This window comes from Pantherophis guttatus, chromosome 12 (genome assembly GCF_059756535.1).
Source record: "Pantherophis guttatus breed Tessera chromosome 12, ASM5975653v1, whole genome shotgun sequence".
Lineage (NCBI taxonomy): Eukaryota > Metazoa > Chordata > Lepidosauria > Squamata > Colubridae > Pantherophis > Pantherophis guttatus.
Window position 1 is genome coordinate 14715001 of NC_142074.1, and position 16307 is coordinate 14731307.

The 16307-nt window shown below is 42.9% G+C and overlaps 2 protein-coding genes across 2 annotated transcripts in view; both read left to right on the forward strand.

The window, feature by feature from the left end:
- Positions 1 to 3859, forward strand: part of RAB33A (RAB33A, member RAS oncogene family) — an 8216-nt gene extending 4357 nt beyond the window's left edge. Inside the window, exon 2 of the mRNA XM_034424084.3 lies at positions 3268 to 3859. Coding sequence (XP_034279975.1) covers positions 3268 to 3720 — 453 coding nt within the window. The 3' untranslated portion in view covers positions 3721 to 3859. The remainder of the gene's footprint in view (positions 1 to 3267) is intronic.
- Positions 3860 to 7525: 3666 nt separating this feature from the next.
- Positions 7526 to 15759, forward strand: RBMX2 (RNA binding motif protein X-linked 2). Its single transcript, XM_034424085.3, has 6 exons — positions 7526 to 7629; positions 10172 to 10287; positions 11039 to 11090; positions 11895 to 12024; positions 13037 to 13217; positions 15101 to 15759. The coding sequence occupies exons 1-6, from the start codon at positions 7625 to 7627 to the stop codon at positions 15502 to 15504; spliced, it is 888 nt and encodes a 295-aa protein (XP_034279976.2). The 5' UTR covers positions 7526 to 7624; the 3' UTR covers positions 15505 to 15759.
- The last annotated feature ends 548 nt before the right edge of the window (positions 15760 to 16307 follow it).

The window sequence follows — 16307 nt, forward strand, 5'->3', positions numbered from 1 at the left end:
CCTTCTGTTATTTCTCTGTGGAAGAAAACAGGATGACTTGCCTAGGAAAAGCTTTTTTCTTTCACTTTCCACATTAGACAGGTCATTTGTAAACCGTAACTGCTTCAATTATATCTGCTATATCTTGTCTAGCTAGTCAGAATTCTAGCGCTAATAAAGGGGAATGTATAAATAGGAATCTGGAAAAGTTAGAAAAATACTTTATTGGAATAACTGCAAAAGGATTCCGGGTTTTTGAATTGCCCTGAACTCTGGAAGAAACACAGATTCTGTATTCTTTCTATTGTTTCAAAAGTAGAAATAATCTTTAGTTCCTACTTTTTTTAGAAAAAAAATGTTATTTTAAAAAAAGAGAGAACATTAAACAAACAGAAACTGATACGAATAAGGAGAACAAAGAGAGAGAATTAAAAATATTTTCTTTTCTCAAATCAAAGATAGCCATCTCTGCAAGTTCCTTCATCTTCCTCAACCATTCCTCCACTATGGGTAGTGTCAAACCTTTCCACCAGTGGTAAAATCCAATTTTTTTTTACTACCGGTTCTGTGAGCGTGGCTTGGTGGCCGTGGTGTGGCTTGGTGGGGGTGGCAGAGGAAGGATACTGCAAAATCTCCATTCCCACTCCACCTCCAGAGGTGGTATTTGCCGGTTCTCCGAACTACTCAAAATTTCTGCTACCGGTTCTCCAGAACCTGTCAGAACCTGCTGGATTTCACCCCTGCTTTCCACTCCTGAACATCTAACAATCTTGCTTCAGTTGTCATACAGAAAAACAAAACTTCCATAACTCTTTGCTAGCTGCCTGCCCAGTTTTAGTTCCTATTTGTACTATAAAACCCAGATGTTACTCAAAAGGTGTATTTGTGTATTTTAATCTTGGGTTATGGAAGCACATAAGCAAATCCATCATATTCTGGTTTGGTCAGAAGGCATGGTTCACGGGTCATATTGAGGTAAGGGTTATGGTCCAACCATTTATTTTATTTATTTATTCATTTGCTTGTTTTGTCAAGCACATATTAGATAACAGATATAGATATAAACATGGTTATTAATACATTAAACCGTTACAAATAAAAGGGGGACATTAGGACAGGGACGGTAGGCAAGCTGGTGCATTTATGCATGCCCCTCTTAGGAATGGGGTGAGGTCAACAGTAGACAGTCTAAGGTTAAAGTTTGGGGAGTTTGGGGAAGAAACCACAGAGTCAGGTAGCGCATTCCAGGCATTGACTACTCAGTTGCTGAAGTCATATTTCCTGCAATCAAGTTTGGTGCAGTTTACCTTAAGTTTGTATCTATTGTGTGCTCTTATATTGTTGTGGTTGAAGCTGAAGTAGTCATTGATAGGAAGGACATTGTAGTGATTAATTTTATGTACTACGGTTAGGTCGGACCAAAAGCGGCGTAGTTCTAAGTTGTCTAAACCCAAAATTTCAAGTCTGGTGGCATAAGGTATTCTGTTGCGAGCGGAGGAGTGGAGGACTCTTCTCGTGAAATACTACTGGACTCTCTCAATTGTATTAATGTCCGATATGCAGTGCGGGTTCCAGACAGATGAGCTGTATTCGAGAATTGGTCTAGCAAATGTTTTGTATGCTCTAGTTAGCAGTACAGTATTACCAGAGAAGAATATCATGGATATATTAATTATATTATGGATATAATATACCCATGATACAGTATATTAGAATTTGCAAAATGTGATCATAACCTACTCTAGCATGTGTGTGGAAACCCATTCTATTTGTGTTCTGTTCCTTTTTCTCTCTGTGTTGCCCAGATGTGGATGAGAGCAAGATGACCTCAGAATATTCTTGCAGGAGGGGGAGGTTCTGTGAAGCATTGCTGCTTTTAACCTTTTGAGTATCCAGGAACCATCCCAGCCATCAGAAGAAAAACCAAATATCTTTCTTTGCCTTTGATTTTTATTTTTCTATTTCTTTTGCAAAACAAGGGATTTTGGACAGCCCTGAGGCAACATTATTTTAAAATGTCTTTTAACAGGGGTGGGTTCTACTTACCGTTACAACCAGTGGTGGGTTGCTCCTGGTTCGGCCCGGTTCGGCCGAACCGGTAGCGGTGACGATGTGACGTCACTGAACAGGTTCTCTGTGAATGGGACCTGCGTCCTCCCGCCTGCCCCTGCTTTATTCCTACCTTTATTTCTTGGTTTTTAGCCCAGCTGATAGGCGCGGCAGAGTGGATTGCCACACCTCAGCTGGCCAGAAACCTAACGCGCTTGTGCAGAGTGCAAGATTGGCAAGTGTGCGAGCAAAGCCAGCATGCGCATGGCGATCACGCGCAAAGCGCGTGCATGAAGAGAACTGGTAGTAACACCGGTTGGAACCCACCACTGTTTACTACCAGTTCGCAACAGGACCTCACGCGCGCTTCAGCGCATGCGCCAAATCTGCGCATGTGCAGATCACCCATGATGACGTCTTGGCGGGTGGGTGGAGTCTTCCGCCGGTTTTACTACCGGTTCTATAGAACCGGACCGAACCGGGAGCAACCCACCACTGTCTTTTAAGTAAAGAAAGGATCAAAAGAACTCCAAGAGAATGGGAATAGACTTTAAGGAGCAGGCATAAAGCCGAGTCTGCCCCCCCCCCAAAAAAAATTAATAATTTTATTACAGCTCAAAAATGCAATGAAAAATGAGTAATGCAAACTAAGAAAAATATAAGAAGTCAAGAAGAAGAACAATGCAAAAGGTGGAATATTTTCTCTCCGATGAGCCCCCGTGTCCTTCCAGGTTGTTTACTCTTCCTTTGTTTGATGGTCCAAAGAGGCTCCCTTCCCTGCCCCTCACCTGAAATTCTCTCTTGCAGTCTAAACTATTTTATCACCCTGTTTTGCTCTATGTGTCAGTGCAATCTCGCACAATCTCTTGGGGACAAAAGATAGCTTTGTAGCCCCAAGGAGCTTCTGACACCAGAATACAAAGGCCAGCTTGTGCAAAAGAGCCCTGGTTGGGGAAGGGAAGGAGATGAGGGGAGGGGCAGTCTCTATTTGCTGAGCCAGATGGGGGTCTATCATGCTGTGCTGAGTTATGAGGATGGGATCCATGCTGTCTCCAGAGCGTGCAAATCTCCACGTGCAAAACTGCTGTGGAGGTCCTGAATTCGAGGGTGAACCTCTCTCAGCCAAAACGGGGTTGTTAGGAGAATAAAACGAAGGAGGAAAGAACCCGTGGCTTCAAACTGGAAGAAGCAGGAACGTTGTATCTGTAGGTTTGGCAAGTGTTGTGCTCTCTTTTGCAGGTCCAGGTGTGGGACACAGCAGGTCAAGAGAGGTTCCGGAAGAGCATGGTGGAGCATTACTACCGCAACGTCCACGCTGTGGTGTTTGTCTACGACGTCACAAAAATGGCGTCCTTCCTCAACCTGAAAAACTGGATCGAGGAGTGCAACGGCCACGCCGTCCCGGCTCTCGTCCCCAAAGTGCTCGTGGGAAACAAGTGTGACTTGCGGGATCAAATCCAAGTCCCGTCCAGCATGGCCCTGAAATTCGCCGATGCTCACAATATGCTTTTGTTTGAAACCTCTGCCAAGGACCCCAAAGAGAGTCAAAACGTGGAGTCTATTTTTATGTGTCTGGCCTGCCGGCTGAAGGCCCATAAGTCTCTGCTCTATAGGGACATGGAGAGGCAAGGGAAGGGACAGAAAATAGAGCTGGCGCCGGCCTCTGGCAATAGGAACGCCTGTCCTTGCTGAAGGGCAGTCTGGACTGTTGAACCGGGAGTGGTGGGGAGGGGCCGGGCAGGTGGTTTTGTGTGCCTCAATAAACTGAATCAACGTTGCTCGTTTCCAGTGAATTCCATGTTCAATTAATAATAAACATTTGTATGGCTCACACTTGGTTTGGGTGTAGCTTTTTCTCTGCCCCCCCCCCGTTGAAACCCGTTAACGGTCATTGAGGGGTCCTTGGTGCTCTCTGAAGTTGGCTGTTTTCTTTCGACGTTTCATTACTCAAACTAGGTAACGTCATCAGTGCCCAAACTACCCAGTAGGTAACATCATCAACATTGATGGTGTTAACTACTAGTAGTTTGGGCAATGAAATGTCTGCAAGAAAACAACCAAACTCAGAGAGCACCCAAGACCCTATACTCCTCCTCCTCCTCCTCCTCCTCCTCCATCATTCCACAAACCACACTCCCTTCTAGCACTGATGATGTTACCTAGTTGGGTAATGAAAGTCTTCAAGAAAACAACCAAGCTCAGAGAGCACCAAGGACCCTATAGTTCTCCTCCTCCTCCTCCTCCTCCCCCCCACATTCCACAAACCACACTCCCTTCTAGCACTGATGGTGTTACCTAGTTGGGTAAAGAAAACAAGCTCAGAGAGCACCAAGGACCCCTCATATCAACCCTGAGCTACAAATATTTTCCTTTATTGGATTGTAATTGAGCCCACAATTTCAGTTGTGACCATCATAAAGTGGGTCAATATGGGACCATGCCCGATTTTATGACCTTGCTGCAGCAATCGTTAAACAAACGTGGCAGGCGTGAAGTATAAAATTCTGAATTAAAAAAGGCCGCGTTGATGCCGTGGTTAGAATGCAGTACTGCAAGCTAACTCTGCCCCTGCCAGGAGTTAGATCATGATCGGCTCAAGGTTGACTCCGTTTTCCATCCTTCCCAGGTCAGTAAAATGAGGACTCAGATTGTTGGAGGAAATAGGCTGACTCTGTTTAGAGAAGGCTGTAAAACACTATGAATTGGTATATTATTCTAAGTGCTATGGCTATTGCTAAAATTGTTCGCTATGGGACAGTTTTTGCTGGAAACCCTAAGTCCCCTCCCAGTCACTCCTCACCTGGCCTGAGAAGGTAAGGGTGATGGCAGGGAATGGAGAAGTGGCCAGGGCAGAGAGAGAGAGAGAGAGATACAGAGAGAGGAGGAGAGAGAGAGAGACATAAAGAGATACAGAGAGAGAGAGGGGGGAGGGAGGGGGAGAGAGAGATGTCAAAAGGTTCCCGGTGTTTTTTAACAACTGGTTCTCTACCCTAATGACCGGCTGGGAAGGTGGCTGGCGGGGAGGGTGTCATATGACTGGTGGAAGTGAGTGACATCGAGTTGGCCACGCCCACTCAGATTTTGTGGCTCCCAATGTTTTCTTTTCTGTGGGAAACGGGTCCAAATGGCTCTTTGAGTGCTTAAGCTTGCAGACCCCTGCCCTAAGTAAACACCAGTTTCCAACAAAACTGTAAATTGTGTTCAGATGACTACAAGATGCTGCAAACGGTCGTAGATCTGTGTCGGTAGTTGAGAGTCCCAAATGCTGTCACGGGGATGGAGGTGGCACGGATATCGTAACTGGGTTGTAAGCAGTGGTGGGATTCAGCCAGTTCGCACCACTTCGGGAGAACCGGTTGTTAACTTTCTGAGCAGTTTGGCAAACTGGTTGTTGGAAGAACTCATTAGGGCAGAGAACCGGTTGTTAAATTACTTGAATCCCACCACTGGTTGTAAGTCCTATTTTTGGGGTCCATTGTAACTTTGAAGGGTTGCTAAGTGACCAGTCATAAGTCAAGGATTATCAGTATGTGTTGTCTGGGCTGCTCAGTTTCTCTGGCTAAATTCACCTGACAATGACCCGGTTTACACTTGATGCTAAATCTTATTGTTAGTTTATTGAATGAACCATGTTCAATTGGACAAGATATAGCTTATCAATGGGGGGGGAAAAATCACATCACGGCCTATGAATCCGGTAGCAAGGACAATTTAAGGCACATTTTCCTGACTGGTTGAAGGCTGAAGTCCAATTACTTGTTTTGCTTGCAAACGATCTTGCAAAAGTTCTGACACAAGCATGTGACGCCAATAAGAACATCTTAACGGAGCTAACTTGTGTGGCTTTGCGCACCTCCTTACACCAGACCCATCAACAAGAGGTCTGAACGGCCCTGGTTCTTGTAGCCTCTTTTTAACGTTTGAAAAATATATTCTTGTTCGTAGATGAGAAGTCCCTTCAGCAGACATTTATAGTCTCATGTAAGATACATTCTTAGATTTGTGGCCACCCATATCCGAAGGGCATCAGGCTACGAGTGTTTATATGTCTTAACAATTCATCAATTCTCTGTCTCTCTCTTTTTTTTAAATCAAGTTTTATTGATCTTTTCTTTCACACACATTTTTTATGAACAGAGTATTGGTTGTATCATATCTTATACAACTTATCATATCCAATTTCATTTTACCTAGTTACAAATTTTGCCAAAATATTCTTTTTCCATACTTTTTTCTTATCTTAATACTTCTATACTTATTATATAAACATCACCCTCCGCCCTCAAATCCTAGTTTGTTAACATTATTTCAGTTAGTTATCCATTGTTAATCATATATATTTTCTTTTAACTTTCATATTGATTTGTTCTTCATCCTAATAAATTTGAACATGTTCTGGGTTGCCTTTCTACCATTTCATCTTTCTTGTTTTACAACAATTCTTCTCCTTCTCTTTCCCTTCCCTTCCTTCTTCTATCCTTTTCTACTTTCTTCTTTCCTCCTCTCCTACTCCTTCTCTACTTCCCCTTCCTTTCCCCCCTCCTCCTTCCTTCCTCCCTTTCTAACCTTCTCTCCTACTCTTATTTCCCCTCTCTTTCTTCCTCTCCTTTTCCCTTTCTTCTATTCCTCTCTCCTTCCTCTCTTCTCCTTCTTCCCTCTACTCCTACTTCCATTCTCTCTCCATTGTTGTATTCATTTTCAATTCAATATTTTCCACAACCCCTCTGTCTCTTTTTTTTAATCATGATGCTTAAGGTGATGGGTCTGCTTATCAAAACTTGCTTTATTGGTTTACCAACAGTAATTGGAAGAAGAAATTTTGTATTCTCTGCAATGGAAATGTAAGCTGTCCTTAGAGTACCAGGAGACTAAGACCTTCACTCGTCTTTCTTATATGCATTGCTTATCAAGCTATTCAAGCCATCCAGTCTCATTCTGTCTTTACTAATACACCAGTAGATCTGATATACTGTAGTTTAATTTTTTTGCTGGTCCAGCTAGGTAGTAAGCAACCAGTTATTCTAACTCTGAGATTTATTTGGATCTTTCCCATGCTTTTTTTCCTTTTTATGCCAACGTCTGGTTATTTTCTGAGATTGCATTGATCAGAACTATAAAAACTATTTGAAAAATATCAGGGCTAGTGGCCACATTCACATTGTTCAGGAAGAATTATAAGAATGAATGATGCATGGTAGGCAATGAATTCATATGCACACGTGATGTGCCATTAAAACTACAAGAAGTGATTTTCGGAGCATTTCGACCGCAAATGCAATCCGTTTGCAGGTTTCCAAGGAGAACTCCAGAATTTTTCACCATCGAGAAACGAAGTGCTAGACTGGCGACCTCGGATAATGCGATCTCTCCTGCGCGGAATTTCAGCTTTGTGTCGCTCTACCATGTCTATCTCTATGATTCCCTGAGGAATTCCAGAAGGGAAGAGAAATAGGAGAAGAAACGGAAGGAAAGGAAAATCGCCATTCATTACAGCCCAGGAGGCTCAGCCTATCGGAGAGAGGGAGAGGCGGGCTCACGCTTGCGCAGTCCAGCGGGCTATAGGACGCATGTGCAAATCCAGGAAGACGCTTTGAGGATGAAGTAAGTGGCAGTTGGATAATAACAAAAAATAATAGTAGCATTTTTTTTTTTATGAAAAAGGGAAAAGTGGGAGCAGGGCTTCTTTGGGGATAAGTTTTCAACTTCGGAACTCTATGGTGAATATAGCGTGGAATCAATGCAATACTAATGCGGAAGAGTGTTTCTGGGCATATACAGAGTGCGTTTTCATCTAGCAATACTAGAATAACAAAGAGTTGGAAGGGACCTTGGAGGTCTTCTAGTCCAACCCCCTGCTAAGGCAAGAGGCACTAATAATTGCCTTTTTTTTTCTTTTGCTCCAGTTAAGGATAATTTTTGATCTAGGATGAGTATATCATATATGTGTATATAGGGTAGAGGGCAAATATAGTATCAGTGGCCAAAAATCTGTAGAGATTCTCAGCCATTCAGGTCATGGTGGTCCCAAAGGTGCTTTTTCAGGAGGCAACTGAATTTTGAAAAGAAACAAAACAAAACAAAAAAATAAGGAGCCTTGGTGGCACAGCGGACTAAACTGCTGTTAAAGTAGCACCAGCTGCCTGCAATTACTGCGAGTTCAAATCTCACCACCCTCAAGGTTGACTCAGCCTTCCATCCTTTTGAGGTAGGTAAAATGAGGACCCGGTTTGTGGGGGCAATAAGCTGACTTTGTATAAAATAGAACACCGCTCAGGGAGGGCCAAAAAGCCCTACTAAGCAAGTATATACAAAAGTATGAAGGCTATTGCTTAATGCATTGTAAGCTGCCCTGAGTCTCCGGAGAAGGGCGACATATAAATCGAACTAATAAAATAAATAAAAATAAAAATAATAAAATAAAATAAAACCCAAGAAAGTCCAGTTGCCTCCTGAAGAAAAGCACCTTTGGGACAACCATGACCTGGATGACTGAGAATCTCCACAGTCTTTTAGCTACACAATTTGGGATGAACACACTTTGAATGGTGTGGGAGTAGGAATGGATTTCCAGAGGGGAAAAAATTGCAGACTACAGGAATCATTTGCACTACTCAGGTGACCCTGAAGACACAGATAAACCTCCAGGTGGCCTCAAGGACTCCTTAAAAAGGATGCAAAGGACCAGCTGTCTGCAAGGAATATAAATCCTTCCATTCCCCACTATCCTGTCAGAGCTGGAGAAGCTTCTTAGATGAGAAGCAAAATGTCTTCAAAGAAAAAAACAAAGTCCAGTTGCCTCCTGAAAAAGCACCTGTGGGACAATCATGACCTGGATGGCTGAGAATCTCTACAGACTTTTAGCTATACAATTTGGGATGAACATCCTTTGAATGGTGTGGGAGTAGGAATGGATTTCCAGAGGAAAATAAATTGCAGACTACAGGAACCATTTGCACCACTCAGGCGACCCTGAGGACACAGATAAAGCTCCAAGTGCTTCAACGACCCTCCAAAAAGAGGTCATGCTTTCAGATCTATATGTAGTTTTATCTTTTTTTTCCAGCCATGTGTGTATTTTTGTCCAATATTTTCTTGCTCTTGGGCATGTCCACTGCATGTGATAATATGAACCAGATGTTTGATTACACTTCCAAAATTTATCCGATCTATTTTTAAGCATAAACATATTTTTGCTGGGCATTCTGCCAGAAAAATATGATAAAAAAGACTACATATTTGATTTTGCATATATTAACGGCAGCTACAGTTGTATTTGTGCAACAATGGAAAAGTGATGAGACCCCTTCTGAGGAGAATGTACTTAAAAAATATTAGATTGTGCAGAAATGGATAGATTAACACTTGCTGTTAAGGATAAAGAAGAAACTGAATATTTTTTTGATATGGGACACATTTGATCAATGGCTGGATAATAGAAACAGAAGTTAGAAAGAAAGAAATATAAAGGGAGGAAATGGTACAGAGGAGAGTCGTTAAAGAAGATGATGTTAAATGTTAAGTATTAAGGTTATTATATCATACTGTTATTATATTAATATGAAGGTGATGACTAAATATAATGAAGATGTATAAATATGACTAAATATAATTGTACCCGGAATACACACTGTTTGATGAAAATTGAGTGTTATATAAATAAAGCAAATAAAACATTAAAAAAATAAATAAAAGGAGGTCATGCAAATTTCCAGCTGTCTGCAAGGAATATAAATCCTTCCATTCCCCACCATCCTGTCAGAGTTGAAGAAGCTTCTTGGATAAGAAGCGAAACGTCCTCAAAGGAAAAAAACAAAACAAAAGTTCAGTTGCCTCCTGAAAAAGCACCTTTGGGACTATCAGTGGGCTAGAAAATGGGGATGCCCCGGTTCTAATAGGTGTGTCCATTCAGACCCCCTTTTTCAGCTGGCCTGGTGTGGTGTGGGCAGTAGAGGTGGAGAAATAAAATGTATGTATGTAACACTGATCTCTGGGATGAAGTTGGGATAAAATGAGTCAAGGTAAGTAATTATTGGGATCACCATCTCTTCCTGGAAGGCAAGAAGGAATTGTGGAAGGAATTTAAAAGGAATTGTGAACTGTAGATTAAGACTCATTGTTTTTTTATTCTTCTTTCCTTCTCCAGCCCATTAACCAAAGTGAAGCTGATCAACAAACTGAATGAGCGTGAAGCAGAGCTGGGAGTGCAGGAGAAGGTCTCCTGGCACGCCGAGTACAGTGACAGTGCCTGGGTATTTGTGGGTGCGTGGTTATGTTGTGGCCCACCAGCGGCCAGCAGAGCTGGCAGCAGATTTGGACAGTGAGGAGGTTGGGGAGGAAAGTGGGCCAGTCCTGGAGTCTGGGGAAGGTTCGGAGGATGGCTCTGAGTCAGAGGCAGAGAGGGAGCCAAGGCCATCTGGTAGTTCTTTGCTGCCTCTGGAGTCTCCAGAATCTGACATCAGCGAGGCAGAAGAACAGCATGAAGTTGTTCCCAGTGTGCGCATGCGCAGATCTGCCAGGAGACAGGAACAATTAAGAAAACAGGGTTGACTTGGGAGTAAGGCTTGGAGATGATTGGCCCCATCCATAAGACAAAAGAGAAGTGAATGGGACGTGAGCTTTTGCAGGAAGCAATTAGTTCATCTGGTCGGTAAAAGCTGTGGGAAAGTTCTGTTTGACTCTGTGCTAAGTTTGGCATTGCCCTGCGTGTGGCAATTAGTTCTCTGGCAGCATTCCAAGGGAGATAAGGTGGGTGTTTGTAAACACTCCCCTGCCAGACTGTTTGATAAACCTTTTGGACCGGGAATGACAATAATTCACAGCCGTATGAATTAAAGAGGTTTGCTGGGATTAAGTTTGTACTGTATACTTTCTCAGGAAGCCTAGGTCAGAACAGGTTGTGCCTAGAAGCATCTTCCCCTGTCAAGCCCCTGCAGCATCGTAAACTATGATTAGTCATACAGGAAAATGGCTTAACGTTTAATAATCACTTCCCTTCTTTTCTCCTTCTTAGGTGGATTGCCATATGAACTGACCGAAGGGGACATTATCTGTGTATTTTCACAGTAAGTAAGAACAAGGAAAACTTAAGTTCAGAAAATGAGAAGGTGTATTGCTTTAATGTTGCTTTTCAATTAAAACCAAAATATAATGCAAATAACAACAGTGAAGGGGGAATAAAAGGGTAACTTGCGAAATTAGCTTTAAAAGTTTACAGTGAAATCACATACATCTGTTTGGAAGCGGCTGCTATTGAACTGAATAGTGTTTTCTTCAAAATCGTAGTTTTACCAATGATTTTGCCAGCCCTTGCCTTTACCTACTGCTAGGGAGGTGCTGTGCTGTTACAGGCTTTTCAGTATAAATGTGGAATTCCCTCTATTGGGAAAATCCACGTGGACACCATTTTTTTTTTAAAAAAAAGCTCTGAACAGTAAATTTTATTTTAGCTAAACTGATGCCTTTAGTTTTTACTAAAAGCATCAGTTTAGCTGAAACAAATATGAAGATAATAATAATCTTGTGTTTTGTTGGAGAAAACCCAGGCATTTTGGAACAGCATCTATTCCAGGGCAGGTTTTTTCCTGAGATTATTTGTTAAAGCAGATGTTTAGAAAATAAGTAATATTCTTGCATTGCTTTTGGGAGGCTTATGAATGCTTAAAGGTTACCTAGTTGATTGAAACTGCTGGATGAGATGTAATCTAGTAAAATAGCTCTTACTCAGTGTATGGAACAGGGCTACAGTCTTTAAGCCCTACATCAACATCTGTATTTTTTTAAAATCATCCCGTGCTTGTGCCATTTCCTTTTTTTTTGTTCTTTAGACCCAAGGCTAAATATTGTCAACTTCCTTTTTTTCTGTTCAGGTATGGAGAAATTGTGAACATAAACCTGGTGCGTGATAAAAAGACAGGGAAATCCAAAGGTTTCTGCTTCATTTGCTATGAAGATCAGCGAAGCACTGTTCTTGCAGTTGATAACTTGAATGGGATCAAGGTTAGTTTAGCCATTGGAGATCCTTTGGGTATTTTGCTGCTCAGATACAGCAAAACTGGGATGCAGGTTCACACAGAATATATATATAGAAACACCAAGGCTTCTTATGAAAGGATGCAGTGAATTTATGCAGGGCTTCCTGGATATAGCAGAAAGAGAACAGCAGGCAGAAAATCCTCTTTTCATATCGGCAAAAATAAAGCCTCTTTCATAATAATTCAAAGATTATCTCAGGCTTCACTGTGTCTTAAGACAAAATCGTAATTAGTGTATATTTTTGATGGTTACCTGCTCATATACCACATTTTTCATACTATAAGATGCTCCGAAGTATAAGACGCACCTAGCTTTTGGGGAGGAAAATAAGGGGGGGAAAAAGTCTGTGTCTGCCTCTGAGCAATTTACCTCGTTGTAGCAAACAGCCTGGTCAGCTTCAGCACAGCCTGATTTAGCACAAGCAGCTGATTGGCGGTTGGATCTGCCTCCTGGAATACCACCTATCAGCTGTTCAAGGCTGCGGGGATCCCCACCATTGCTGCTGCTGCCTATCGCCGCCTCCGTGCACCCGATTTTTGGCCTCCGCGCGTCCCGTTTTCCCCGCCGCCTGGAACAAGCCAAAAACGGGATGTGCAGAGGCCGAAAATGGGACGCGCAGAGGTGGCGATAGGCGGCAGCAGCGACAGTGGTGGAGATCCCTGCAGACTGGAACAGCTGGTAGGCGGTATTCCAGGAGGCCGATCCAACCACCAATTAGCACAATTTAGCACAATCAGCTGCTTGTGCTAAATCAGGCTGTGCTGAAGCTGACCTTGCTGTTTGCTGCAACAAGGTAAATTGCTGGGAAAGGGTGGGGGTCGAAGGGTGGGCGGGGCTTCGGCAACATTCACTGTATAAGACACACACTTCCACCCACTTTTGGGGAGCGGGGAAGTGCATCTTATACACTGAAAAATACGGTAGCTTCAATGGGAAAAAACATTGTTTCAGAATGTTTGTAATTTCATGTTTACAGATAAAAGGAAGGACAATCCGTGTGGACCACGTGGCCAACTACCGGCCACCCAAAGATTCCGAGGACACGGATGAGATTACGAAGGCTCTCCGAGAGAAAGGATGCGGTATTAAAACCCCTCCTCCAAGTTCAGCTGAACCCTCAGAAGATGAGGAAGTGGAAATAAAAAGGCACAAAAAAGGTGAGAAGTCTTTTTTTTTGTTATTGTTGTCTTTCTGTGGCCAGAATTATACAACCTGCAAAACTCATAGTTCGTTTAATCACATTTGATTAAGTCACAAATGACTTGATTCACACAACGTGCGGTGCTACAATGTGTCTTATTTGAACAAGGCTGTTGTGTGTTTCTATGCTGCCTGCAAATCTCAACTTTAAACCTGTAGGAAGCTTCCAGATGTAGGAATACACAATGTGTGCAGCATTTCAATGACGAAGAATGACCTGGAGGTCCAGAATCCTGTTAGTTTCCTGGCTTTTGAATTATATCTGATTAGAGTGGATTGTACCTGCAGAGTGGTGCGGTGACCTAGAGGTGGGGCTCTCGCCTCACTATCAGGAGGCTGTGAGTTTGATCCTAGGTAGAGCAGATATTTCTTTCTCAGCACGTATTTTTTGAAGTATAGGATGCACCGGAGTATAAGACGCAGCTTAGTTTTTGGGGGAATAAATAGGATAAAAAAAAATCTGCCTACCAGATATTCATCTGGCTAGCATCCTTAGTCTGGTCAGCTTCAACATATTAGTTTGCTAGTTTTTTATCCCCTGCTTAGGGATAAAAAAACAGCTTCTAAGGCACAGCTGAGAGGAAGCAACAATGAGAAAAGCAGGCAAAGCATGGGGAGATTGCTTCACTCGGCTAGCGCCTAATTAGGGCTGAAAAAAAGCTAAAGAACAGCTGAGAGTCGGAGCAAAGCATGGAGTTAAAGCACAGTGGAGAGTCAAAGGAGCAGGCAAAGCTGGGAAGATCGCTCGCTAGTGCATCATTAGCACCTCGTTAAGGCTGAAAAAAACTTCAAAAAAGCTACATTTGGAGTATAAAATGCACTCAAATTTTCAGCCTCTTTTAGGGGGGAAAAAGGTGTGTCTTATACTCCGAAAAATACGTTATATCTGCTGAACAAAACTCTGCATTGGCGACAGGAAAGGCATCCAGCCAGTAAATGCTCTGCTAGCTCCATTCAGTTGCCCAGACTCCACCCTGTAAGGGATTATGGAATTATTAAATGATGAGAGTGGATTGTACCTGCATCAATATACATGCGGTTTGTCAGCCTCAATTAACTGGAGGATTTTTAGAGAAGCAAAAACATCTTGGCATGAAGGAGAAAAGTCCAATTCCCTATTTTTAAAGGTTTGTTGCGACATAAAATAAAATTGAGCATTGTTTCTCATTCTGAGCAACTTTTAAGATGTCTGTATTTTGGCTCGCACACTTTCCCAGCTAAAATTTGGGGAATTGAAATCCACACATTTTAAAGTTGTTTGAAACTGAGCAAAAATGAAATAGAAAGTGCTGGTCATTTCCGTTAGAGGAGATACAATAATTATAAGGGTTAACAAGTCAACATTTCTGGCTAAGCAGGAGAAATACAAAATTAAAGAGAGAGAAAAAAAAAAAAGTTAGTAGATTGGGGCCAGATGGTTTTAGCAGCATTCCCGCTCAAAGCGTTTTGAAAGAAAGCTGCATGCCATTTGAAAGCTAGGAACAAGTTTCTGGAAAGATGGAATATCAGGAAATATATAAAGGAGGCAGGGGTGAAATCTACTTACCTTCCCTATCAGTTCGGAAGTGCACGCGTGCGCGTGGACCCTCTGCGCATGTGCAGAGGGTAAAAAGCAGGTTACTTCCTGGTTAAAACCAGGAAGTAACGATGACCGGACGGGTGGGCGGAGCCTCTTGCTACCGTCACTACCGGTTCTCCGAACCACCCACCACCATCGCTACTGTTACGGCCCGAACTGGTCCGAACCAGTAGCATTATCACCCCTGAAAGGAGGCCTAGAAAAGCATCTGAAGTGAGAGGTTTGTGGAAATCCTTTTGATGGCGTTTCTTGTACTTTCAGAAAAAAAGAAAAAGAAGAAGAAAGAAAAGCGAGAGCATCGGAAACATCCGAAAGAGGAACCTGCTACAGGTGTGCTTTTCTCCAAATCCAAGATTAAAGTGGAAAAAGAGGACCCGGATTATGAACGCTATGCTAGGACGAACCAGGAAACCTGGGGCAGCACATCTGGGCACCGCCACCAGAGTAGGATGTCACAAGGACACGAGCTCAAATATGAGAGTGGGGCAGAGCGACCTCGAGAAAGAGGCTCAGAAAGGGACAGGCACGAGCGCAGAACGCCCTTCAGCGAGCACAAGAAAACAGAGGCGGTGAAAGATAGACACTACTCATCAGGAAGCAGATCACGTGATCGTTCAGAAAATAGAGAGAAGCCTTCCTGGGAGAAATCCTCAAATCGTTATTAACTCAACTGCTGTGGTCTCTCCTCGCACATGACAGAAAGAGCTGCTGTAGGCTGTGTGATCAGAACACTGGCTGTGTGAAATAGGCAGGGGGGACAAGCGCAAAATTAAAATTTGAAAACACAGGAGGAAACCCTAGGCGCTATTTTGCCTCCCAATTGCAGTAAAAGCCTGATATTCCAGATGCAAAGCAGGAGTGTGAGTCTTCCATCCCCCACCTCAAAATCTAGGCTTTAATAAATCCACTTTTGAACCGTTGCTATGTCTGCAGCTTCCCATGCCAAACTCATTTCTGCTGCTCGGTCTTTTGCATTTATCCTCCTTAAGTTGCGGTACAGAGGCGTGATGGCTTCAAAGGGGCCGGAGAATAGAATAGAATTTTTCATTGGCCAAGTGCGATTGGACACACAAGGAATTTGTCTTTGGTGCATACGCTCTCGGAGTACATAAAAGAAGAGATACATTCGTCAAGAATCATAAGGTACAACACTTAATGATAGTTAAGGAAACAGTCAATATAAATCTTAAGGAGACCAGCAACAAGGTTACAGTCATGCAGTCATAAGTGGGAGGAGATGGGTGATAGGAACGACGAGAAGATTAATAGTAGTGCAGACTTAGTAAATAGTTTGACAGTCTTGAGGGAATTATTTGTTTAGCAGAGTGATGGCATTCGGGAAAAAACTGTTCTTGTGTCTAGTAATTCTGGTGTGCAGCGCAGTGTGCAGAGAAGATCTGTGCTCTAGCAGTTTGAGTCCTACTACCGTGGGATGGGGTGAGCTCCCGTCCCTTGCCTCTGCTCCTGC